This window comes from Sebastes umbrosus, chromosome 9, assembly GCF_015220745.1.
Source record: "Sebastes umbrosus isolate fSebUmb1 chromosome 9, fSebUmb1.pri, whole genome shotgun sequence".
In the NCBI taxonomy this organism is placed as follows: Eukaryota; Metazoa; Chordata; class Actinopteri; order Perciformes; family Sebastidae; genus Sebastes; species Sebastes umbrosus.
In genome coordinates, this window is record NC_051277.1 from 12,678,297 (window position 1) to 12,705,411 (window position 27,115).

Below are 27,115 nucleotides of genomic sequence, written 5' to 3' on the forward strand. Positions count from 1 at the left end.
CTTTTTCTTGTCTGGATGGACCTTGAGTCTGCAATAAAGTTTGAATTGGAATATTAGCTCCGGTGAAACTTGACTGAAACTGTAAATCAACTATCATCTAAAAAATGATCAGTTTCTAGTCTCTAAATTATGCTGAACTTTAAGGACACTGATGGAGACAATATAAAGATATGTTGATTAAATTGTACACATAGAGTTAATCAGCTGGGCTGATATATATAGACTGATATAAGCTTATTGTAGCAGTATCAGTATCTGCATGTTGGCTTGCAAATAAGAAGAATTTGATTTATTATTATGCCAAAGATATGTTTGAGGTTATTTAGAAACAGTCACATTATAAAGAGCGCGCTGATGTTTATTTTTCAACTGTAAAATGTCCTGATCAGTATGTATCTTGGTTGCAAATTAATAAAACAAAAATTGAAGGGGTCTTTACTTATTGGTTTATTTAAAAACAATAATATCTATTTCTTTAGTCAGTCAGAGTCAGGAGCCACCAAGGGGTCACACGATGAATTTAAGGCTTTGTAAGTTGATTACTGGAGTAATAAACAAGAATTATAAATTCTGCTACTCAAAATGATGTTTATTTTTCCTAATCTTTATCCCATTTTCTGTGAATTACTGCGTAGTTTTATTGCCTCAGTCCTAATAACATAATTTTAAGTACACAATTTGAGAAGGGAACATCCCTCTTTGATTGAACTGCTCCAAACTCATATACTTTCTATTAAGGTCACAAGCAAAAAAGTTTGTGAACCATGATATAATCTGTGCTATTTCTACTGTTTGAACACATTTGATAATACAGTTTTTTAGTTTTTTTTAAATGAAACATTCACATCTTTTCTTTTCCACAGTCATTTGCAGCCTTTGTGGCGTCGAAGAAGGACGTCAGTCAGGAGGAAGGAAGCACATGTTGGTGCTGTTGTGGCCAGACCTTCAAGGAACACTCTGCCGTTCACAAACACGTGGCCAGGACTCATGATACTGAGATACAGCAGCTCACACAGGCCTCATATGAGCATCTGTTAAGCCAGCTGGAAGAAGAAGCTGAAACACAGCAGCTGAACGTGCGCGAGGCCGAACCGGTGGACATTTCTGCCTGGATACCTGAAACTAGTCACATCTCTGAGGAGCAACTTCACAAGTACTGGTCGAATATAGATTCTCCTGTCTGGGTTCAGTTTTTTGTTATAAAGTGAAAATCCAGATTAAAATCGCATTACCATTTGTAATTTATATAATATTGATTATAATTTTTTTTTTTTTTAAATAGATACTGATGTCTCTCAATGTAATTGTTCTTTTTCAGGGGTCCAGGCAAGGTTCTCCTCTATTATCACTACTGTCAAGTGGAGGATCCACATGTCATCTGTGCCTGGCAGAAAGCTTTGTGTGAGAAGCTCCACTTAACTGGCAAGGTGAATAAATTCTCTTATCCTGCCTCCAGCTGGGAGACTGCAGAATGTTTACATTGGGAACAAGATATAAAGACTTTGAAACACGTATAATGTAATTTAACTGTCCCCTTAAACTATATCGTCATCATCTTCTTCAGGTGAGGGTGGCGACTGAAGGCATTAATGGAACAGTCGGCGGTACCAACATGGCCACTGACGTTTACATCGACGCAATGCGTTCACACCCTCTCTTCAAGATGGATAAAGAGGATTTTAAGGTTATTATTAATTATGTGTTACATAATGTTTCTGCATGAATACAAACTCTGTTTTTCGGAGAAATAATCGGCATAAAAAATAAATCTAAAAATAAATGAGTTCTTTATTGTTACTAGTGCCCATTGTATGTAAATGAAGTGTTTGTCCCTGTGTGTATCTGTGTGTGTTCAGACCAGTGATGGCGGTGCAGAGTGTTTTAAAGACCTGAGGGTTGGAGTCTATAAGGAAATCGTCCCAATGGGAATGGATCCTGATGTTATGTCCTACCAGCTGGCAGGTATAGTTTGTAAAAAACAACAATACTAACTGTAATAGTACACAAAATCCAACCACTATTACCAGCAATACTAATGACTTTGAAGAATTGTACAGGTGTTTTTACTTTGTTACTTTCTGTAATAAATTCTGTTTTGTAACAGCTGATTTTGGGATTATCATGTGAGTTATAAATGTGTCTCACCTCTCAGGAGTTCATCTGGAGCCGGAGGAGTTTCATAAAGAAGTAGAGACTCTGTTGGCCGAAGGGGATTTGTGCAATAACACCGTCCTCCTGGACTGCCGCAACTTTTATGAGAGTAAAATTGTAAGTAATATATCAGTTTTATTCCACATTGACTTGCACACACAGGTTCTACAGGCTATATTAATTATACATTTGATCCTTTATTCATTTCTGCCATATCTCCAACTTGTTACAGAAAGAACACCAGACCCTTAAGGTACCACTGGTATTGAAGTGGAGTTTTGACCAACTTTGTATTAACTAGGGCTGACCCGAAAGCTTCAAAGCTTCGACCATTGTCATGGTAATCGACCGCCAAATCACTATTCGCATCCTTTTTTTTAATAGAAGTATGTATTAATAATGTATAAATACCAAAATAGCTCATGAAATAAGGAATAATCTCATAACATTATTCATTATTCATAGTCAACATTAATTATTATTAGTTATTCTCAGTTTGTTGTGTGTAGAGGTGCCTGTGTGTGTACAGCAATGCGGCAGCGGCACTGTCTCGGGCACTTTATCAGGGGAGATGGAGACAGACAGACAGAAGAACATGTCAGCCTGCTGCGCTGGCTTTGAAGCTTTGAATACCTTCGAATATTTCTCACCGAAGTTTTGAAGCTCAAAAAATGGTATTTGGGACAGCCCTAGTATTAAGTCATATTTTTGGTGGACTGTTCGTTTAAATGTCCTTGTTGAATTCCTACGAGATTCATGATGTTTTTGTTAACTTCGACCTTTGACATCCAGACAGTTATCATAATCAAAAAGGACAATTCATTCTGAACCGTGAATATTCTACCACTACAGGGGCAGTTTACTCAGTGTCTGGCTCCGAGCATCCGTAAGTTCAGCTACTTCCCGGACTACGTGGACCGGAACCTCGAGCTGTTCAGAGACAAGAAGGTGTTGATGTACTGCACGGGAGGGATCCGCTGTGAGCGCGGCTCTGCGTACCTCCGCTCCAAAGTAAGATGACTTGTGTTCCACGTGAACTCTTTTTAAATGTGAAGCAGCTTGTTGTCATGCAGTAACTCACATTCAGCAGACTGCTGATTCTCCACAAGGGGGAACTGTTTAGTCTTTGGACCAGCAGTCAGTTAAAGCAAATAATTAATGGTGGTGAAAATATTCAGCACCAAAAACAGATTGTTTGCAAACTACATTGTATTTTTGTTTACCTGTTTACGTGTAGGATGTGTGTAAAGAGGTTTACCAGCTGAAAGGTGGAATCCACAAGTATCTGGAGCGATTCCCGGAGGGTTTCTATCGAGGGAAACTTTTTGTGTTTGATGAACGCTACGCCATCTCCTCCAACAATGACGTCATCTCAGGTTAGTTTGTGCACAAAGGCCCTTATCAGCATAACGAATAGTTTAAAGAAATTGTCAACAGTATCACTAACATTGTCTAATGTTAGTCTTTGTGTTAAACGTATCAACCATACATACTTCACTGTCTCCGTTCAGACTGCAGGTACTGTGGCCGTCCCTGGGACCAGTACAAACTCTGTTCCACCCAGTTGTGCTGTCAGCTGGTTCTGTCGTGTCCCGGCTGCAGACGGGGCGGACACACCGCCTGTTGCATCACCTGTCAAACCAAAGGACCGGCTCAGAGCGAGACGTCCTCCGCCACTCCGCATCACAAAGAGGAGTGCGAGTGCACCGATGGACGTCCCAGAATCCCTCAGGATGCGTAGCGGTCGGGTTACGGTTGGACATCGGTGCTTGCAGCCACATGAAAAATGCTGACTGGATATTAATCACACTGTACAACTAGAATTAGTGGAGGGTGCCCAGTATATTTTAAATGAGTTTTATTACATGAATTTTGTGAAAAGCTTATTTTGTGTGTTTGTGTACTTGTTTTTATAAAAATGTGATTTTATCTTTTTTTTGTTCAATCACTGCTTTGGTAATTATTTATGTTAAATGCATGCTTTTTTTATTTGCCCCAAATGGTCATGGTTTCACAGACAATTTTTAAATTAAGTAAATTGAAGTTATGCTGCGTAAAAAAGTGTAGATACAAATATACCAAAAATAGGCAGAATGCATAGGCAGTTTTCTTGTGCTCTCTAGAAACCATGTCATCTCTGGCTAAAGCAGGTTGCTGAGACTACAGGTGTCGCTTAAACACTTTGAAAGCACAAGCAGCAACACATCTCATACTCCTAGAAAAAGTTCTTTCTTTTCTTTTCTTTAGATGCAATATCTCCACAGTGGCTGAACGGATTTTTACTATTCAAACTGTATTTGAAACATCCATCTCCCTTCACTCCTTTGCAATTTGAAATGTGAAGATAGCCCTCTTACAATGTTAGTTTATATCAAGAACATAGGATCCTGGGAACACAGTCTGCTTCCCATTAAAAGTTACACAGGCTTGCTTTAAATATCAAATGTAAGCCAGTCTGTTTCCCACTGCTCGCCCAGAAATCGGCTACATGAATTTAAATATCATTAAATGTAATTTTGTTTTAACAAAATGTACTTATAATTGCTCAGATACGTTGCTGAGTGAATCGTCTTTATTTAAAGGGGGCAGTGTGTCTCAGAGCTTTTGATTTAGATCATTTGTAGTAACTAACCCTGGGACAGCAACAGGTGCAACGATGTCTACATTCAGTTTAGGTGCGCCAGACTGTGCTGGGATTCTGGCATTAATTATAATGGTTAAATGGCTGGAACGGAGCCATCATTAATGTTAGAAGTTATACCTGTGCTTTCCCGTCTGTCATATTATACACTGTGAAAAAGGTCTGCCTTAAACAACTGCTGACACTAAATGTTTTTCCAGTCTACTTAGACTTAACGTAGTTTCCTCCATCATAAGAATCAGACTCTGGGAGAAGGAACTGAATCTTTTAAGTAACATTTTATTTGGCATTTTAATGCAATAAAACAGAAAAAAATCTTTATTGCAGTCTTGACCTTCAGAAACTCACTGGAATGAAAAGGATATATGATATTTGTATTTACACGTGTCGCTCACATTGCCTCTTCAGAAAATACAAAACTATTATTCTCTTCTTCTCTTTGCGAGTACAAAAAGGTAAAAAACAACTGTCAGTAAAATGTTATGTCAGGCCTTTCTAAAATATACAGAATCAGTACTGAATTTATTCACCTTTATTGCACAAAACCCACAACCGTCTACAAGGCTTCAACATCCTTTAAACCTGTTTTGCAGTCCTCAAACTGGAAGCATTTGTACAAATGTAAGGCATTAACAAGTAGTTAAATGCTGTTATTAGGGGTATTTTTCCACAACACAATGACAGTTAACACAGAACATGATTATTGGTACAACAGTATTATTTTGTTTTGGTTTATCTGCTCATTAATACAAAATAGGAAACAGTGGTTTCAGTTCCCGGTAGTCTGTCTGAGATCCAGAAATTTAGTTTTCAGAGAACCTGCAGATTATTCAGTGTATGTCAGTAAACAGTAACTTTCCCAGTGGTTTTAGTTTGATAGGAAGAGATACAAAATGTGCCGATGAAGATGTGACAGTGAGTTATTTCGAGCAGCTCCGTGTGGAGTCTGATGGCAGAAAATGTTTCAGTGATCCAACACATCAGCAGTAAACATCAGGTTTTTGTTGAATCCACAGTTCTTCTCTGCTCAGTGGCAGAAAATAGACCTGCTGTGTTTTAAGTAGTCAACGTGTTTGGTGACAGCTGGAAGAAAACAAAACACCGAAGCAGAAGTAGAGTGGGTGCATTGAGGGAACGTTTTCAAGGAAATACATTTGCCCTTAACAGAAAATGTGCATTTTTCCAGAGCAGGTTCTGTACTGAGCTGCATCGTGGTTTTGGTTTGTGTTCATTTTCTCTCCTATTACTACAATCAAAGGTTTGGTAAAAAAAAAATGACCTTCCTCTCAAGACCCAGGAAGAAAAGAAAAATCCTTTAAATACACATGATCAGTGTAAGAATGTAAAGGTTTTGCTTCCATTCAGAGAACTGTTTTCCCAGCTAACTGAGAACAAAGAAGCTAGAAAACAATCATTTTAACAGATTTCCTCCCTAAAAACTATTTTTTTGCGTAAATATTTCAAAACATTACAAGAATCCATTTTTCATTTTTAGTAGGGATGTAACAATGTAACTCAAGTCACTATTTGATAGAGGTGATTTTCTCTAAATTGATTTTACAAAATGAGACAAAATATTCTACAAAGTAGATTTTCTCTCATGTTTTCTTTATCAAATTAAAGAATCTTTTCTTATTTCTGAGGTAAAGTATAAAATTTGCAAAATTTTCTTTGTAAAAGTGAAACTGAAAATACAAAAAAAAAATGAATTGAACTTTAAAACAAATCCCAAATCACCTATTTCATTTTCTGACTTAGGGAGCCAAAATGGTACCGCAACGCTGAGAGATTTTAAACAGTTTGGTGCATCGTCAATTTTGTAATCTTCACCTGCGGCCGCCACGTCTTTACTCATCAATCCAGCTACTGATGCGAAGACAACAGTAGATATCGCCCTCTGCTGTTTAAAAATAGTATCGCGATTCATTTTTCATCTCAGAGACTTGAATCGTCACATATTTGTATCGTGAATTTACTGTCTTGCAAAGTATCGTTATATTCCTAATTTTCAGAAATGGAATGATTAAGACAATCTGCAGAGTTTACTGATGCAGATACTGTTTTATAATATTCTGAGGATTTCATGTACGTTATCGTAACTCCACGTACACAAAAGTTTGGTCCCAGTGTTGAACAAAAGCATCAGTGGGAATATGAATGTGTTGACTTAAGGGTTCAGTACCAACAGGTTCACTTCTCCACACTCGGAGGTTGCTCGGAGGAGGTGGTCGAGGCTTTTCTTTCTTTGGTCTCGTAAGTCGCTTGTTCCTCGGCCTCCAGTCGTCTGTATCGCGTGTGGAAGAAGATCACGAAGCAGCATGTGAAGAAAGTGCACAGTCCCGCCAACACCATCATCGGCACTGAGGGGGAGAAACCTCCAAGTTAAAATTGAGTTCTTTAGTTGCGATCTCAACATCTTCAGTCGCCAAAGTCCAGGAGGACGTGTGAGGCTGATAAAGCATCATGTCAACAGGGAAATAGAGGAACTCCATTAGTGGGAATTTAATATAAGTAAATGTTTTATTTTTGCAGTGGTTAGCACTGCCACCTCAGAGGATCACAGGTTCAAACCCGGCTTAGGGCCCTTCTATGTGCAGTTTGCATTTTCTCCCCGTGTTAGCGTGGGTTTTCTCCGGGTTCACCGGCTTCCTCCCACAGTTCAAAGATGTGTTAATCATGGTAACAGGAAATGTAAATTTAAGGTCATAAGACATGCAGGACTGTGACGCTTTTAAATCCAAACAACCACCATCATTGTGGTGTAACATCATGTGACCTACCCTTCCAGCTCCGGACTGCGTCCCCGCAGGTCGACACCGGGGAGTCTGCGATGCGTTTGGTTAAACCCTGAAGGAGGAGGATGTAGAGAACAGACTGAATCTGTCTGGAAGAGATCAGGAAACAGTCGTGATTAATAGGAATTTCACATAAAGTACATACTGTATATATATATAAAATCTGGGGGGGGAATTGGATTTTAAAAATACCATTTGTGGAACAAGCATTTACTTTCTATTACATGAACATATTCTGAGCTGTGCTGGCTGTAAAAGGACAGCATTTAACTGCAAACTGATTTTCTTTGAGCAGAAATACAGAAATGTGGGGAAAACATCTGGGTAGAAAATGTGTTTTAAACTAGTAGTACCCCGATACGAAGACGAGTCCGGCTGATGTGGCTTCTCCGACGGGATACGAACACTCCACAGACAGCTCCATGGCCACCGGGTAAATGGAGAAACCAAAAAAGCCAAAAAGAGAGCAGACGACAGCCACGGCGACTTTCTGATGCGGCACCAGAGACACCTGAGAGGACGAGAGCAGCTCTGAATATCAACAGGGCAGGAAAACATTCAATATGAAATCAAACGTTGCTTTGTTAAGAAGTGGGATCTCTCTGTGTCCCTTTCTTACCCAATAACTTTGACATAAATGTATAAATATACATAATATTATTTTCATATAGTGTCCATTTGGCAGCTGAGTATCACTGGTCCAGCTTTACTCCTTGTTGGAGCTATTTAGTTGTCGTTAGTATTCAGTTTTTGTTTTACTAATAATAAGTAGTATTGTTTGTTTTATTATTCTCGATTTTTGATAGTTTCTTTTGCTAGTTATTTGTTTAGTTAGTTTATTTTAAACTTCTCTACAATGATAGCGAGCTAGACAGCGATCTGCAATAAAATCCTATATCGCCCCATCCCTACCCCTGAATACTACTGAGTACTGTCTATGGAGAGAATGACAACAAATATTCTACACTGAACCTTGATGATGTGCTGGCATATCTAAATATCCACATTTTTTTCCTTTAACTTCAGAAAGTGTCTTTACTCTACTGTAAATATATCCCGGGCTTCTGGAAGGGAAAAACAAAGAAAGTCTTCTTTTTGTTTTTGTTGTCCTCTGGGTAACCTCGCGTAGTGATTTTATTTATAATGTACTTCACTGAACTGCTGCATTTACATTACAGCAAAACAAACTGTCAAAACAAAAGCCAAGTGTTTGCACATCAAACACGAGCAGCATCAATAAGCTGAAATCTACCGGAATTTTATCTCAGAGGTTTTCTTTAGATAGCCGTGAATTCTATTATAGATGTTCACTTCTGTACATTTAGAGTTATTAAAGGAAAGATTTTAAAGGCATTTTCTGAAAGTAATGTGACGGTACTAAGTTACTTTAAACTAAGATGAACTTTACATAAAAAACTACATTTCCTCCTGTATTTCTCTATCAGCCTTCACAACCTTGATGAACCACTCAGTGTAGTGGAAGGACGAGGAGTATCCACTCTCCTTGAATAAACTAGAAACACATACAGGTGTCCTGTCTTATGTCCTCACCACTGAGAAGGCGATGCATGAAATAGCAGTGAAGCTCATGTTGATCTTCGTGGCTTCGATGAACTTCTTGGTCTTGTCGACGAAGACGCCGAGGCCAGCGGCGCCAATGATGCCAAACACGATGAAGAGAGCGCCACAAATGCCAGCGAAGTCCTGCAGCAATAAGATGTTGCACGTTTATTATTAAACTTTTAATCCAGTATGTAAAAGACCAGGGATGGTTTCTTTCCTTTTGTTACATCAGTTACTTAAGATCATTTGTGTTCTGCCAATACCTATATTTGTGCATTTATAAAGTAAATAATCAATTTATTTAAACTTTATTCCCAATTTTCCCACTTATACATCACTGTGTCATGTTTTTAGACTGTAAATCCACCAACATTTATTATCAAATATGCTGTCTGTGTTGCTTTTATTGCCCAATTCATATAAATTGATCCAATTAACACCTAACTGTTCCTCATGGAAATCAATGTGTTGTCTCATCCTCCCAGTGTACTTACATTGGTGTATCCCTGCACACACAGGATCTGTTCCAGCAGCGTGGAGAAGCAGGTGAAAACAGCGATGCCCGAACCGAAGCACAGCAGCAGGACGAGGTAGGCTTTGTTCCTCAGTAACTACAGAGGAAACCGATAAAAAAAGATTTGTAAGAAAAACTTCACGGGAAAATAAGGTCACTGCAGCAACAGCATTCAACAAGAGAAACAAAATATCAGCGCGCACAGAGAACTTAAAATGAGCAAAAAGAACTGAAAATAAATAAAGTGGTAAACAGAATGAAGTTACTTAAAACAAAATAAAGCTGTAAAGGTGGGCAGTTTATATTCAAGAGAATTATTACATCCACTAAACAGCTGTTACATGCAAATGTAACAGCATCAAAGTGTGAAAAGTACATGTCAACAGCTGCTCTAAACACCAATAGAAGATCTGTGGAGCTTCTGGTTGTTGTGAATGTCGCTAGAAAAGAGCATGCTGGACCAATAATTGTTATGTATGGTTGAGATTATGACAAGCCAAGGATTTCTGTTTCATCACACCTAAATCAAGTTGGTCTTTGAAAAATGATGGATTTGGTCAGTTTGAGTAACGTTCAGCTTCACTTTGTTTGTTTAAAGCCTTATTATCTGACCACTATTCTTTCCCCGTAGAACCTCTTCTTGGCGATGTCGCTGTGTTCCGAGATCTCAGCAATTAGCTGATCATAAGTCCCGCGCCCTTAGTTACTGCTAGGTCAGACAAGCTTGACAAACCCGTTTAGCCGGGTGCCGCAGTTTGTATTATTATAAAGGCCCTGACACACCAAGCCAATGGTCAGCTGTCAGACAGTTTGAGGCCGTCGGTGAGCATCTGTCAGCCTAGATTTTTGTGATGTGTCCCGCATCGTCGGCTCTAGTCTCCCTGTGTCGGAGGTTTTTCGGCCGATTCAGCATGTTGAATTGGCGGCGGAGCCCGTCGGTGAGAGAAATCACTCTGATTTGCTGTTCAGCTTAAACGAATCAGTACACGAGAGGAGAAACAGAAGTAAGGAAAGCAAGCCAACGAGTAAAGTCAAGAGGAAAAACACAGAAGGCTCTTCTAATTTTTCCTTTTCATCTCATCTGATCACTCTAATACACCGATATTTTCACAACGACATGGCCATCTGGAATGAAGCTCAGTAAGGGTGAGAGTGGTGTGAAAATGGTCAGCAAACGCTGCTTCGTTTCCTGTACAAATCATAACAACTGCTTGTATATCCGCCGTCCTTGGTCTTCGGTTTCCCTTTTTGAATGACGAATACAGTCTACCGCCGCCTAATGATCTGCCTAATATAGATCCAAGTGTGATTCTGACTTAGTGATTTGACGGGCATGTTTGTCTTTTCCACCATCCTCGTGTCCTCACCAGTTTGATCCCCTGTATGTACGGCTCGGAGCAGGAGGACTCGGCACTAGCTGACGGCGGCGTCGGGGGAAAGCTGCTCCGTATCCCCACTGTTGCTAGGAAACAGATGATGCATGCTGGGACCGCATAGACAATCAACTAGAGGAGGGATGAAACACACATAATGTGATGATAAATGGATGTTAGCACCTGAAATCAAAGACAATTTATCATCATTAGCAGGTGAGGTGCCACAGAGCCACACAGTTCAGCTGCTGCAGTTTTCTGTATAAGCAGCTGAAATCCCACAATGCCCTCTGGGAATCCTCTGATTCTAGGCCAACTGATGTCTCTTTTTTTTGACAATTTTGTCATTACTGGATGGTTCACAATAGAGAGTTACAGGAAACAAGGGCGAGAGAAGAGGGTTTATATGGCACAAAGTAAATAAGACTCAATCCAGGGACATTGCCGTTACACATCCACCATTCATCAACATTAGCATTAATTTGGAGTAATGATTAACTAATGAATGTAAGTCCACCAACTCTTGAGAAAAAGATCTGACTCTTCAGCTGCTAGATGATCCACTTTCTCCACTAGCTAGTTGCTAACCTTGTCTGCCAACCATTTGGGGCTGAACAAGTAGCTTACTACTTGTAGTTGTAGTAATACCTAACCCTAACCCTTGAAATGTTCAGCCAGCTACTGATCAGCATCATAACAGTCAAACTAAAAGACTAAGACTCTCTCTTAGTTCAGCTCACCAGGTCTGGGATACGTGCAGATGTTTTAGCCACCAAGGGAGAGATGATGCTAGCAAGCAGGATGCCCATGGGATTGGCTGAGGAGGGAAAAGAGAAGAGTAATTGAGGGTTATTCTAGTTTCTGTCTATTAAGAATCAATGTTGTTTCCTGTTTCAGTCGTCTCAGTTGTATTGGTGACGACATGGAATATATGAAAACTGTCAATCGTCAATAAATATCTCATATTTCCTTTTCTTTAAAGCATAAAAATTACAATTAAAAAAATATATATTTTACACTGGTAATTTATCTCTGGATACATGCCTTTTTTGCTGTGTACACATATTTGCTGACACGCAAAACTGTAAGTGCTTCCCCACACTTTACAGCACGTGCTGAAACTGAATCAGCTCCTACTTATTATTTAATACAAAGAGCACAAAAAACAACATGATATGAGGCACCAGCACAAAGTATAATTTTACTTTAAAAATATAAAAATACTAATTAAAAATCATGCAACAAGGTTTTTTTCCCCAATAAAAGTTGAAATATTTTATAACGAAATTTCTTTTTTCTTTTTGACAGAGGCCTTAAGTCTACATGTTGTTGGCTGTATTTCTTCTGAAATTTAGACCAATTTTATCTAAATTTACAAGTTGCTGTCTTTGGTTGTCACTTTACACTCAACTAGATATTTAAGATAGCTTTAGGACCTTGAAAAGGACAGTTTATTACCTGCTAATATGGATGACAGATGGTGAAAATGCGCTGGCAATTGGCCGACAGCTGGTCCAAAACCATAAGGTTGTTACTTTTGCCTAAGTAGTCTGCTCATCAACGATGTATCAGGTGGTTTAAATAAAGCTGATAATAACTTTTCTTTCCTCTTTTTACATTTTAGAATAAAATCATCTAATCCTCTAAATTCAAATATATTGATCAGGGGTGCTTCAACAGCAAAATGTGGTGAAAGTGTTATTCATTAAAGCTGCAACAATATATTTTTTCGTCACTTGGGGGCATAAGTAGTTCACAATAAGCTAAAAAAAAAAAAAAACTCAATATATAAAATTGTTTTGGCTGATGTGTTGCTCTCTTTTTAAAGTATATATGATTATTACCCGGGAGGAAAGCCTTTAAGATTGTGCGCTTACATTGGTAACAGCTGTATTGAAGCTGTGAAAGCTGTATTAGCTAATTCCCGCCCAGCTCTCAGTAGTATTAAATCACTCACCCATCGAGGCGATCATGTTAGCGGTGGCGCGCTGGTTCTCAGGGAACCAGAGAGCTGCCAGCTTGGTGGGGGCGAAGATGATGAGGGGCTGAGCCAGGGCACCAAGGGTCTGACCCAACATCACTGCATAGAACTTGTCTGTATGATCATTGCTCGGGGGGGCCACTGCCCCAATGAAACGCATCAGGCCTCCGAGCATGTTCAGCCAGGCTCCCAAAATCATCTGCAAAGTCGAGATGGCATAAGGTCAAAATGCTGCAACGAATTTAATACGAAATTTAAAAATCATTTGCCCCTTGTAGTTGTTGTCATAAAAAACAAACCCCAGATCCCACTGTTTGAACTGGCTCACACTGAAAGAGATCTCCCAGTAAAAAACTAAACTAAAGGAACAGTAGAGTGACAACTAATTTCCCTCTAATTGCAGGTCCATTATACTGAATCAAGCAAAACAGTTGTAGCCTACAAGACGAATAAGACAAGAGACTTTCAGAGTTTTCAGAGTGAGGTTCGTACCGTGCTCCGCAGCCCGATGCTGTCCAGCATCCATGTGGTCGCAAAGCTGAGCGGTATGGCCACCAACATGTAGACCAGTGACAACTGGTTGATTTGCTCCAGAGTGACCTTCAGAAACTTGGCAGACTGGTCCGCTACTGGTGCAAAGGTGATCCATATCTGGGAAGACACATGAAGGGATTTGTTCAAAGGATTGGATCAGCTCTTAGACTGAGATATGACAATGTTTCAATATAGACATGATACAAAACAATAACATATCTCAAAGAATATAAAAAAAGAGAAATATATGATAATAGAAGGTATTAATAGAAGAAAAATTAGGAAATATAACTGAGTAGTAGTAGTAGTAGTAGTAGTAGTATAAGTAGCAAACCAAGCAGAAAAAAAAGCCTGATTGGTCTTTTGTAAATCTGCAGAGTGTAAAGGTTTGAGTTGACACCAGCCAGCTTTTTAGTTCTCAGATTTTAGTAGAATACCAACACTGTAGTTTCTGTATTTGCTCTCAGTTCAGTGCTGCGAGTCGATTTATGCCACAGATGTTTATTAAATTTGATAAATTGTATTTATTACAAGTTCATCTCAGCAGCAAATCCATTAAATGAGTGTACAGCAATCATTTTACTGAAATCATACTGTTGATTATATTGTGTTTAAAGTATGCTGTAGATAATAGATGAAAGGATGTCTACAGTCTTCATGTACAGTAATTTGAAGTGTGCCAAATGTGATAATATATAAGAGAACTGATCAAACACAATGTTTCATTGTTTGATCTCTGGATGAACTCTGAAGTTACAGCTGTCAACCCCAGTTTTATCTTCTTAGTGGGCAACCCTAAAAAAACAGTTGTATTTTAGTGATGATGAAGTATCTTGTTGTAGTCTTGTGACCGGGACACAAAGAGGAAATGGAAAGACTTGCTCATGTGAGAGAGAAATGGTCTTTAGGATTTCCTCAATCAGCTCTCATATGACACCAGTTAACATGCATGATGCCGTTCAGCCAATGAAGGTACAACAGGACATTTTCATGCCACTGGACAAACTGGGTGAAAGTGACAATACTGCCATCAATAGTTTAGAGCTGCAAGGATTAATCAATTAGTTGTCAACTATTAAATTATGATAATCGATTAATCGGTTTGAGTATTTTTTTAAGAAAAAAAAGTCAAAATTCTCTGATTCCAGCTTCTTAAATGTGAATATTTTCTGGTTTCTTTACTCCTCTATGACAGTAAACTGAATATCTTTGAGTTTTGGACAAAACAAGACATTTGAGGATGTCACCTCGGGCTGATCCCTAGAAGCCTAAATAAGTTGATGTTTGTTTTACAGTGAACCCCTTTAAATTCAGACACACTCAAACTATACTGAAAATCTATGTTATCTCTTTCACTAAAGAGCCCATAAAGAATCTTGTAAACACAGATTATACAGTAACCATGTTACTGCAGTGCATGTAAACGCATCCAAATTACTGTCATAATCATGATCTTTCCATGAATTCTGTTTGTTTCATGCAAGTAAAGGTAAGTTACACACTATAACCATAAATGTGTGTGTGTGACCGGTGCTTATATATTAACCCAGTATTTATAAAGAGTATGGCATTCTCATACACTAGTCTGGAGAGCTGCATATAAAACGGCAACAAAAGTGTATACACTATATCTGAACCGACTGAATGAATCTGACCTGTAAACTAAACACTGAGACCACAAAGGCAGCACCAGTACAACTCTCTGTTTGGTGGACAATGAAGAAAACCTAATTTATGCCGCCGAGTTAACATAAGCTGGTCAGCTGAACCGAACACACAATGCCAGTCCTGTCTCCTACAGGGTGAAATGCTTGGGATTTTACATTTTCACACATTCCTGCTTTTCTTATTCTAGAGACCGGTTTCTGTTTGCAGAGGAAGGGGTTGACTTTCTTATTCTAGAGACCGGTTTCTGTTTGCAGAGGAAATGGTTGACTGTCAAGAACGTCAGGTTGTCAGTGATGCTTTGTATACCTCTGTCTGTACTGCTTTTGACAAAACTTGAATGCATCTTGGCTTGAACTGAACAATATTCATTACCACAACATTTCTAGTTTCCACTAATGGAGTTTCATATTGTACTGAAACTACAATGCTTCATGCTGCAGACACCTATAAATTAATCAGATGGTTTACAACCGTCGAAGGAAACTCACACAAGTTACTTCAATTCAAATGAACAAAACTTGTTTTTTTTCTTCCGTATCACTGTCTTCCTTTTGTGGCCTTAATATGAAATGATAAATTGCTTAACTCTAAAATGTACTTTGAATATCACATATAATTTAAGGGCTGCAACTAACGATTATTTTCACTGTTGATTAATCTGTGGATTATTTTCTCAATGAATTAGTTGTTTGGTTTATAAAATGTCAGAAAATGGTGAAAAATGTCGATCAGCGTTTCCCAAAGCCAAAGATGACGTCCTCAAATGTCTTGTTTTGTCCACAATTCAAAGATATTCAGTTTACTGTCTTAGAAACCATAAATGTTCATATTTAAGAAGCTGAAATCAGAGAATTTGGACTTTTTTTCTTAAAAAATACTCAAACCGATTAATTGATTATCAAAATTTGTTTATTGCTATTGTTGGAACAAGTGGCAATAAAATACTTGTGTTTTAGTACACTCATTTTTTAAATACCTCACATTGAGGAATATAAAAATGTTGTTCTACAAAAAAACTTTTTCTATTTAACAAAATAAAAATAAAGCCAAACGTCTCAAACATATCAGTGTTGGATTTTGTCTGAAACACAAAGCAACCACACAATAATGTTGCTTAAATAAAATGCAGTCTAAAATTTGCAAAACTATTATTAAAATCAGGAAATATTTGATCAAAAAACTAGCAATCAAGACTATGGCTGTATCTGAAACCGCCTACTACATACTACTGACGAACGCAGTATGCAGTATGTACTGTATACTGTATACTGCATACTGTGGCGGTACTGAGTTCCCCAGACTTTAGTTGTTCAGGCAAAAGACTGAAAAACCATTCTCATCCACATAATAATATAAAATAAAATGCCTCCTTAATAATAATAATGAACAAATGCCTCTTCGATAATGAATAAATGCCTCTACAATAACAAACAATTAAGGAAACTGAAATATTGTTTTTATTTTTCCTCTTACCCTCCTTTAAAGTTTTCCCAAATAAAATACACTAAAAAAAATGGGTATAAAGGGTTTCATTGAAAATCAACAAATGAATAGAATAACAAAACACAGCCTGCAGGCGTTAGGCTATCGTGAGGCAAGCCAGATTCTTGCACAAATAGCACCTAAACGTCCTAGTGCCGGTAACCCAATTGATTGGTATTTATTTTGTTTCCCCAACTAGGATAGTCACACTCTCAATAAACAAAACACAAAGAGAACAGAATCTCAAAAGGGCCTAAAATAGACCAGAGTTTCTGGTTTGGCTAATGACACATGTTGCATTTAGTGAAGGAGAGATCAGAATGACACTGGGTGTGCAGTTTCTCTCCTCTTTTAAGCCCTACACAAAGGGCATCGTTACACCCTGATTGGCCAAGAGGGGAATGCACCAAGCTGCTCTCAACTATCATTTAAGAGCCAGTCCCCACACCCTGCTCAACAGGTGAACTGAATAACCCTCTAATCACTCAGCAATTCAACCAAAAAAACACCAGGGAAAAGGGAAACAACAGCAAGCACCAGAGAATTGGCAGCTGCCACACTCCCTCCCCCGTATAATAAACATCGCCTCCAAGGTGTTTCACACACATCCTTTTGACAGTTATTTACCTTTAATACAATGTCACAAAAAAAACATAAATTCATCCTCATCACTAGTGTCACTGTCCAGAAAAATGCGCATGACCGCCTCTCTCTCCTGAGCCTCCACCTCAACAAAGGTTGGGCGACACTCCTTCAAATCACACACATTAACCACCCTTAGATCCTGTCCGGTGTCCTCACGCACAATCCTGTAATTCACAGGGCCTACCTGCTCAACAATGCGGTACGGACCAATCCATCGTGGGGCCAGTTTAACTGTATAATTTTTGGAAGCCTTGGAGACGGGATGGCTTTCATCCAGACCCTATCCTTCATTTCATATGTGACATGTCGCCTGTTTTTGTTGTAGGTATGAGCCTGTTTCCTTTTTGCCTGTGCCAGATTGGACTCTACCAGAGCTTGGACATTTTTCAGAGCACGTGGGACCTGAGAAGAGGGCTCAAGAGCTCTGGCAAAAGGTCCCTTCAAAGACTCTCTAAGCAGCAGCTCAGCTGGGGAAAAGCCGGTGGCTTCATTGACTGCGGAGTTCAGGGCAAAACGCAACTCCAGTATGAAACGATCCCAACTCTTATGCTTCTCTCCAACATACGAAGCTATCATGCTTTTTAGCGAGCGGTTAATACGCTCAGTCATGTTAGTCTGTGGATGATAGGCAGTTGTGAGTTTATGGACAACCCCCCAGCTATCACACAGCTCTTTGAAAACCTCTGATGTGAACTGAGGTCCCCGATCTGATAAGACATTTTTTGGGACACCCCAACATGTAAAGATGTCCTTCCGCAGACACTTGCTGATTGTGGAAGCAGTAGCATTACGTAAAGGAAACAACTCAACCCAACGACTATAATAGTCTACCACAACAAGTAATTGGGTGTTTCCCAGGGAACTACGAGGCAGAGGGCCCATGAGGTCCAAACCAAGCATTTCCCATGGCTCCGTTACCTTTGTCTGCTGGAGCAAGCCAGCAGGCTTCCTGGACTCAGGTTTATATTTCTGACAAATAGTACAAGATCCTACATATTCCGCGACATCTGTCCATATTTTCGGCCAGTAGGCAACTTCACGAATCCTTTGCTGGGTCTTATATCGTCCAAAATGACCACTTAAAGGATTATCGTGGTATGCATGCAAGACGACTGGCCGAAGTGACTGTGGTACATATACCTGGTATAGGTCACCACGGTCAGGATGTTTGGTTTTCCTGTAAACCGTATCCTCCAAAATGACAAAACCGGAGTCTGCTTCACCGCCAGGTTTGTCATCAGTGAGCAGTGCCTGATATATTTTCTGGATGTCTGGATAACTCACCTGGGCTTTGTATTTTACAGTTTTTTTTACTACTGGCTTCGATACCCAACGCTAAAGGGAAGTAGCTAAATTGGCGTTTCTCCACCTCAACAGTTTTATCTTTATTTCTTTCAAATTAAACATCTGGTGTTTTATGTTCTGCATGCAGTTTCACAAGTCTTTCCACATGACCAACACACTTTCTGTGGTTGAACACTAACATGCATGGTTCTCAAAATCAATTTACAAGACAAAAATCAAAGGCTGACCACAGTTTTTTTGTAAATCCCACCCTGAACCCTCAGTAGGGCTACTAATGTCAGCCTGATTGATGTCTAACTTGCTCATCAGCTGTTATTTGCCACATCATGAATGACTCTCCGCCAGCTGAGCATCTTTTGTGAGTGGGAACACCAGCCCTGTGGAAACAATAGCTCCCATAGAGAGGACGAGTCCCACGGGAGCTGGAAATAGGTGACGGGAGGGGATCACTTGCCTCCAGGCACACTCTGCTTTTCAATGACAGCATCCCCGGGGAATTAGATCAAGTTCCAGCAAACAGAAGGAGGCACCACATGTCATCTAGCCACAGCTGCTATTTAACTCGAGAAAGAGCTCAAAGACTTTCAGATATCTAATAAAAGAACCACCAGCTCTTAATCAAAAGCAGTAATTAAAGTTGCAGAGACTTTCAAGAGATCTTGAAGTGGAGGCATTTTAACTCCACCTTTAAACATCCCGTGGTTTTGAATTTGTAATTTTTTTTGCAGGATTTTTTATGTTTCTGCATGAACCAGAATGCTGGGCTGGGGCTTAATGTCAGGTTTGACTCGATTATTTGAATATTAATGAGACATTTTCGTACTGTGATTTTTACAACTTTGAGGTACTTCTGCTTTACTAGTTTTTCCATTTTCTGCTGCTTTATTCTTCTACTTCACTGCATTTTGGAAGCCAATACTTTACTTTTTACTCCACTATATTTATTTGACAATATTTGTTACTAGCTACTTGCAGATTCAGTTTATTAATACAAAATTAGGGCTGTCAAAGTTAACGCGATAACACAATATTGCGTCAACGCAAATTTGTTTTGACGCCACTAATTTCTTTAACGTATTGACGCAACTTGCGATTTTTAGGTTGTAGTGGGCTCAATTTCAAAGCTAGAATCCATTGGTACCAACCATGTCATACTAGCTTGTCACGAAGGAGGCTAAATAACGCTCAAAACTTGCACTAAATTTTGGGGAGAAAAAACTAGCATGGTCATTTTCAAAGGGGTCCCTTGACCTCTGATCTCTAGATATGTGAATGAAAATTGGTTCTATGGGTACCCACGAGTCTCCCCTTTACGGACATGCCCACTTTATGATAATCACATGCAGTTTGGGGCAAGTCATAGTCAAGTCACCACACTGACACACTGACAGCTGTTGTTGCCTCTTGGGCTTGAGTTTACCATGTTATGATTTGAGCATATTTTGTATGCTAAATGCAGTACCTGTTAGGGTTTCTGGACAATATGTGTCATTGTTTTGTGCTGTTAATTGATTTCCAATGATAAACATATACATATGTTTGCCTAAAACACGCATATTTGCCAACTCCTGTGTTGATGAGAGTGTTAAATACTTGACAAAACTCCCTTTAAGGTACATTTTGAACAGATAAAAAATGTGCGATTAACTATGGACAACCGTGCGATTAATCGCGATTAAATATTTTAATCGATTGACAGCCCTATACAAAAAATAAATCAACAAATAAATAATGATGCTTTACTATGAATTAAGTAACCCGGCAGCTGCAACATCAGTGATGATTACACATTAATGCATCACTAATTATAATCCAGTGGTAATAATAGTATCAGCCCCAATGCTGATGCTTCTGTAATTTTACTTTAAGTAAGTTTTGAATTGCAATTTTTACTTGGAGCACATTGTTTTTTTTACACTATGGTTTTACTACTTTTAACGAGTATTTCTGTCATCTCTGTTTTTGGCACAAATAGTCCTCCATACCATAACATTTTAGAGTTCAAAATGTATGAAATCAATTAAAGTATCTTCTGATTCGGGGGTCTTTTCGACCATAATAACATGTTGTTGTTTTAAATGTAAGAGTGGTTTGTTCATTTATTTATTTGATGGAAGCTGTCAATTTTTGAGTCAATGAAAACCAAATAACTGGAACTTTTTGTAGAACACAAGCTGCATTAAGTTATTAGAAAAAACTGTCTGATTCCAGCTTCTTAAATGTGAATATTTTCTGGTTTCTTTACTCCTCTATGACAGTAAACTGAATATCTTTGAGTTGCAGCCCAAATGCTGATACTTATATCATTTTAAATGCAACTTTTACTTGTATCACAGTGTTTTACACTGTGGTATTACTACTTTTAACGAGTATTTCTGAGTTCAAAATATATGAAATCAATTAAAGTATCTTCTCATACTTTAACTGGTATCTTCTGTCTTTTCGACCATAAAAACATGTTTGTTTTTTTATGGAAGATTGGTTTGTTTATTTATTCATTTAATGGTAACCCGTCAGGTAACCCCGTCAGGTAACTCACCGTCGCGTTGGAGCAGTTCAGCAGACACAGCACCAGCAGAACAAACCACCTCCTCTTGTAAACTTTAAAAAACAAAAGTTTCTTCAGCTCTGGTTTCGGTGTCCTCGGGACATCATCATCATAGGACACCTTGGCGGAGACAGTCTGAATCTCTTTGATGGAGGCTTCTCCATCATCCTCCATTAGGGTTCACGGTAGTTGACTAGTTTACCGGTTAAAGTAACCGCTAATAGCCTAGCTACTGTAGCTAACTGACAGCTAACTAACGTCAGCTAACTAACGTCAGCTAACACTGTGCAAATATCCGAAGCATGTAACGTTTATGTTCGATAAAAACCCAAAACACTGGTGTAAATCCTTTAGAAGAGAAGCTGTACATCCATTGTGTTGTCTTGAAGTGGGTTATAAAGTCATTTTATCTCATAAATGGACCGGGAGAGCAGTTTGACGGCTGGAAGAAGTCGACAGACACCGCTTCTTCATGAATCACAGGAACACTGCCGGGAGTATCACCAAAGATCTTCTACAAACCACAATGAACCACTCTGTCGTTAAAAACAACCGCCTGGGATGTACACACGTTCATGTCTATGACAGACAAGCCATTTAATATTGGTTTTTAGGGACATTATTTCACACACACACACACACACACACACACACACACACACACACACACACAACTACCAAATGTCAAGGGTGACATTATAAAGTCAGGCTTTGTTGTCCTTGGTGTGAAGAGAGTAAAGATACAGGTGTGTAGGCAGAGGTGGAAGATCAGATGTTATAGGCTACTTAAAGGGGACATATTGTAAAAAGTAAGATTTTCAAGTCTTTTATATTGTATTATATACTATATATATATATATATATATAGTATATAATACTGTGAAAGTATTGAGGTGCTCAATATACAGAGAAATACACACAGCCCGTATTGAGAAATTGTGCGTTTGAAACAAGCACGTTAGGATTTCTGTCCATTTGTGATGTCACAAATATACAATGTTTAGACCATTACACGGTTTTAAAAGTAAACATTCTAAATGTGTCCCAGTTTATTTTCTGTTGCAGTGTATGTCAATGACATCAGCTGATAGGAAGTAAACATGGACCCAAACTGTTGCCAGGCAATGCAATTCTGTTGACATAATCTGTTGAAATGCACTAAAACGGAGCATTTCAGACAGAGGGTAAATACAGGTTTATTCAAGCAGACAGTACGAGGAAAATACTTTTTTTAACATTACAGCATGTAAACATGTTTTTGTAGAAACACAAAATGCAAGTATGAACCTGAAAATGAGCATGATATGGGACCTTTAAAGGGGACATATCATGCTCATTTTCAGGTTCATACTTGTATTCTGGGTTTCTACTAGAACATGTTTACATGCTTTAATGTTCAAAAAACACATTACTTTTCTCATACTGTGTGTCTGAATATATTCACACTCTGTCTGAAACGCTCCGTTTGAGCGCCTGTCTCTTTAAAAAGCCCAGTCTGCTCTGATTGGCTTAAGCTGTGTGCGGTATATTCTAATGAGCCTGCATGTGACATAGGAAGGGGATCCAAATTTGAACAGCTTGTTGAATCACATGTTTTCTGATCCAAGCAGCCCATAAAAAACTGACTGGGTTGTCTTATTTCACAGTTTGTGGGTTGGTAGGCACTCCAGATACCCAAATGTATGAGCACAAGCACTGAAAAAGTCCCCTTTAAGTAAAAGTAGTAATACCACAGTGTAAAAACACTCTGTTACAAGTAAAAGTCCAGCATTCAAAACTTTTACTTAAGTACTATTAGCATCAAAATATATCAAAAGTAAAATGATCATTATGCAAAATGGCCTATTATATTATTGGATTATAACCATTGATCTATTAATGTTTACACCACCTGTTGCAGCTGGTAAAAGGTTTAGCTTATACACTGCTGGGTAGCTTGTGAATTTCCCCTAGTGATCAATAAAGTTTCATCTTAATCTATAATATTACATCATAATGTATTATTATATTTGTAACGATTAATTTGAATCTGCAAGAAACATGTAACTAAAGTTATCAAATAAATATAGTGGACTAAAAAGTAAAATATTTCCCTCTGAAATGCAGTGAAGTGGAAGTATAAATAGCATAAAATGGAAATTCTCCAGTAAAGTACAAGTATATATAAATATATAACAATTGTAATGTTCTGTTAATATTCATATTAATACTATTGTGTATTTGTGTTTTGTATTTTGATGCTTTGACAACATTGTTATTTGAACCTTTCATGCCAATAAAGCCACTTTGAATTGAATTGAATATACAGAGGTGATTTCTGGTTGCTTTTTTTGTGTTTTTATATCAAACTTAGATCTACAATTAAATAAGATAAAGTAAAATAGTAAATTAAAACTCTTACTAAAGCATTATAACCCAAAAGTGAGTTAGTGTGTGGTGACTCAGAGATCATAAATCACTGCCTGTTACAGTTATGCACTCTTTAGTTTTGACATAATGATACCTGCTATACTGAACTCTAATGTCCTATATATATATATATTTGTGCATCACTGTCGCCAGCATTGTTAAATAATTGTGTTGAGAGTTGTCCTCCTACTGGTGATTTCGCTTTCTTGTAACTGGTAATAGGAGCAGAGTGATAGATCTTCACTTTTTTAACTTCTCTGAGTGCACTGAGCAGAATGACGTCAAACTCCTCCCTCTCTTTAACCCTTTATGAGCATCTTTAGTCACTTTTGTGTTTAGGTTTCACTTTCACTTTTTTCATTTTAGTTCACTTGAAAAGAAAATGATGCTAAGTGAAATAAACAAAATTGAATCACAACTTCACTTCATGTTTGTTTATCAAACTGGTCTACTTTCTTTTATTTTGTCTTCTGTATATTACAAACCATATGATAGACCATGTTATGATAATAAGTTGATTAAAAAAAAGTCACATGAAAAATTGGATAATCAAATTCATAACATGATGGATTCAGCATGAATATAATAAAATGCTCACATGTTAGTGTGAGCACTGAAATGATAAAAAGGTGCATTAATATTTGGCCAAGAAGTACAATAATTCTAAAGAGCTACAACAAATATTCATCTATTAGTTAAATAATTAACTTGACAGCAAAAAAATTTATGGAAACGCTTATTTTTTAGATTGACCCCAGTGTTCTCCATTTTGGAAAAGCAATTACAGTTAATATATGATCTTTATCATGTATTTCACATTCAATTTAGAGGGAATCCAGATAGTTAATCCTCAAGAAGGTTAATATAGTGCTTTCAGAAACATTTTGTTATATTGCAGACTGTCTTTTATTTATTAATTTCATAATCATGTGACTCGTGTGGTCACCGCATTTTTATATGAGCTCTTTCTTGTATGTTTGCATAATGATCTTGTTAAGCACTTTGTGATCTGTGAAAAGCGCTAAATAAATACGTTTTACTCACTTACTATATGCTAAAATGGTAAAAAGAAATTCTCTCATCAATCCCAACCCCATAAAGACAAAGTGAAAACAGAATTCAATTTTGTTGCAATTTTATTTAAAGGAAAAAAACGGAAATATCACATTGGTATTCAGACCCTTTACTGAGTACTTAGTTGAAGCATCTTTGGCAGCGATCGCAGCCTCCATCTTCTTGGCTGTGACGCTACAAGCTTTGCAATTTGCACACTTGGATTTGAGGATTTTCTGCCGTTCTTCTCTGCAGATCCTCTCCAGCTCTGTCCAGTTAGATGGGAACATTTTCAGGTCTCTCCAGAGATGTTGGATTGGGTTCAAGTCTGGCTTGGCTGGGCCACTCAAGGACATTCACAGAGTGGACCCTAAGCCACTCCTGCATTGTCTTGGCTGTGTGCTTAGGGGTCATTGTCATTCATGCATTCATCTTCTCGAGACCTGACTACTGTAAGGCTGCATTCACACCAGATCTTGTGGTGCGGCGAAAACACAAGTCCTCCCATTCATTTTGAATGGGGGTAGTGCTGCGATGGCCGCAGGGGGTGCTGAAAAACAAAAAAAAGCTGCAGCCTGTGGTGGAAAAGTAGAAACAGAATCAACTTTTGGAGACACGCAACCCGATGTCACGCTGCGGTGTCAAATCACATAACTGCTGATCCAAAGTTGTACAACCCAGCCACGAGGGAATGAAAGACATTAATCGTCACAGTCAATGAGCCATTAAAGTGACTCTCCCACATCGCCACACAACCCTGCGGCAAATCGACGCAACGCCGGATCTGGTGTGAATGCAGTCGAACTCCCTCCTTTCTGGTATCAACCAAAAGTCACTCTCTCACTTCTAACTGGTTCAGAATGCAGCAGCTAGGCTTCTCACTGGTTTTAATAGACAACATCACATCGCCCCAATTCTGGCTTCTCTCCACTGGCCCACTTTTAGATTTAGAATTGATTTTTAAGTTTTACTGATCACTTTTAAAGCTTGTGTGGGCCTGGCTCTAGGCTACATAGTGTAAATGTTGACACCATATGAGCCAGCTCGCAGCCTTACAGGGCCCCTCGGCTTTGGAGCGACCTGTCTGAGGAGGTAAGGCTTGCAGAATCAGTAACCTGACCTCTTTTAAATCACTTCTTTAAAACCTGTTTTTATAGACTTGCTTTTCAGCCCAGTCGGCAGGAAAATGTGTAGACATAGTACATTTGTGAAAACCATGGATACGGGTCAAACAAACACAGGACTTTCACCCAAGAGATTGCTGTTCATGTTCATGTGATGTCATCTTTTTATTGCTTTTTTCTTTTTAAAAGGCATGGTCACATGCACTAACATTCGCCCCCAGCTCACTCCTATTCTACGCGAGCGAAGGGTTGAAAAAAACATTTGCTTCGTGTGGAATTCAACTTTGGTGAACATTCAGCAGGAATATTTTCTCGGCAAGCGCTGGGTATTTGCCTGCATTTGCGTATGTGTGATCGTGCCCTAATTTAATTTAATTTCATTGACATGTTTTTATCTATTGTACTCTTTCATCTTTCATCCTCATTTGTCATTGTATCCTTTGTCTTCGTGTTTTAAATTTACCTTATTGTTTTTAGTCTTGCTTTTGTTTGGCCTCGCTGTTTGACTTTTTGTTGTTATATTGCTCGTATCCTGCTTTTGCTTTGCTTTGTCTGTCAAAGCACTTTTTAAACTCTGTTTTTAAGGGTGCATTATAAATAAAGTTATTATCTTGGTTTCATCAGACCAAAGAATCTTGTTTCTCACATTCTGAGAGTCCTTTTTGCAAACTTTCATGCTCTAGGAAGAGCTTAAATACACACATTTAAATTGACTTCCATTTAAAATTGTTTGGTACTGTTTGAACCGTCATTGCAGCAGAAATCTATTTTGTAGACTTTCTTCAGATCTGTGCCTAGATACGATCCTGTCTCTCACGGTTCAGTCTTTGCTCTGATGTGCAGTCAGCTGTGAGACCTTATATAGACAGAGGTGTGTTTGTGCTTCTCCAAATCATGTCCAATCAGTTGAATGCACCGCAGGTGGACTCCAGTCCAGGTGAAAAATCTCAAAGATCATCAAGAGAAATGGGAGGCACCTGAGCTAAACTTCTGAATACTTGTGTCAAAAGATTTCTAAAATCCTGCTTTGGCTTTGTCATGATGGGGTATTGAGTGTAGACTTGATGAGAGGGAAAAATCAAATGATTTTTGCAACGTAAGAAAATGTGAAAAAGAAAAAGGTGAAGGGGTGTGAATATTTTCTGCAAACTTTTTAATGGAAATTCTTACTTTTTAGGTTGAACCCTGAGTTATCTGTTTGGGAAAAGCAACAACAGGGAATATGTATTTCACACACTCACTTTATAGGGAATCTGCAGAGAGTTATCGCTCATAAAGGGTTTATATATCCTTCTTTAACTTCTTCAAGATTTTTATAAACAATATCCC

General features: G+C 38.4%; 2 protein-coding genes across 2 annotated transcripts in view; one reads left to right on the forward strand and one right to left on the reverse strand.

Moving 5' to 3' along the window:
- Window positions 1-4,681, forward strand: part of LOC119493793 (thiosulfate sulfurtransferase/rhodanese-like domain-containing protein 2) — a 6,107-nt gene extending 1,426 nt beyond the window's left edge. The window contains exons 2-9 of the mRNA XM_037779237.1: window positions 864-1,153; window positions 1,319-1,427; window positions 1,565-1,684; window positions 1,857-1,962; window positions 2,153-2,268; window positions 3,004-3,162; window positions 3,389-3,527; window positions 3,663-4,681. Coding sequence (XP_037635165.1) covers window positions 864-1,153; window positions 1,319-1,427; window positions 1,565-1,684; window positions 1,857-1,962; window positions 2,153-2,268; window positions 3,004-3,162; window positions 3,389-3,527; window positions 3,663-3,892 — 1,269 coding nt within the window. The 3' untranslated portion in view covers window positions 3,893-4,681. The remainder of the gene's footprint in view (window positions 1-863; window positions 1,154-1,318; window positions 1,428-1,564; window positions 1,685-1,856; window positions 1,963-2,152; window positions 2,269-3,003; window positions 3,163-3,388; window positions 3,528-3,662) is intronic.
- Window positions 4,682-5,057: 376 nt separating this feature from the next.
- slc49a3 (solute carrier family 49 member 3) lies at window positions 5,058-21,705 on the reverse strand. The gene is made up of 10 exons (XM_037779236.1): window positions 21,192-21,705; window positions 13,511-13,669; window positions 12,995-13,217; window positions 11,778-11,854; window positions 11,032-11,169; window positions 9,645-9,761; window positions 9,139-9,291; window positions 7,941-8,098; window positions 7,573-7,676; window positions 5,058-7,152 (listed from the first exon to the last, which is right to left on the reverse strand). The coding sequence occupies exons 1-10, from the start codon at window positions 21,372-21,374 to the stop codon at window positions 6,983-6,985; spliced, it is 1,482 nt and encodes a 493-aa protein (XP_037635164.1). The 5' UTR covers window positions 21,375-21,705; the 3' UTR covers window positions 5,058-6,982.
- Between the last annotated feature and the right edge of the window lie 5,410 nt (window positions 21,706-27,115).

Coding starts and splice junctions, on each gene's coding strand:
- slc49a3 (XM_037779236.1), bottom strand. CDS start 21,374: ATGGAGGATGATGGAGAAGCCTCCATCAAAGAGATTCAGACTGTCTCC. Junction 13,670..21,191: donor TGAACTGCTCCAACGCGACG/GTGAGTTACCTG, acceptor GTGTCTTCCCAG/ATATGGATCACCTTTGCACC. Junction 9,292..9,644: donor GTGTGCAGGGATACACCAAT/GTAAGTACACTG, acceptor TTATTGCTGCAG/GACTTCGCTGGCATTTGTGG.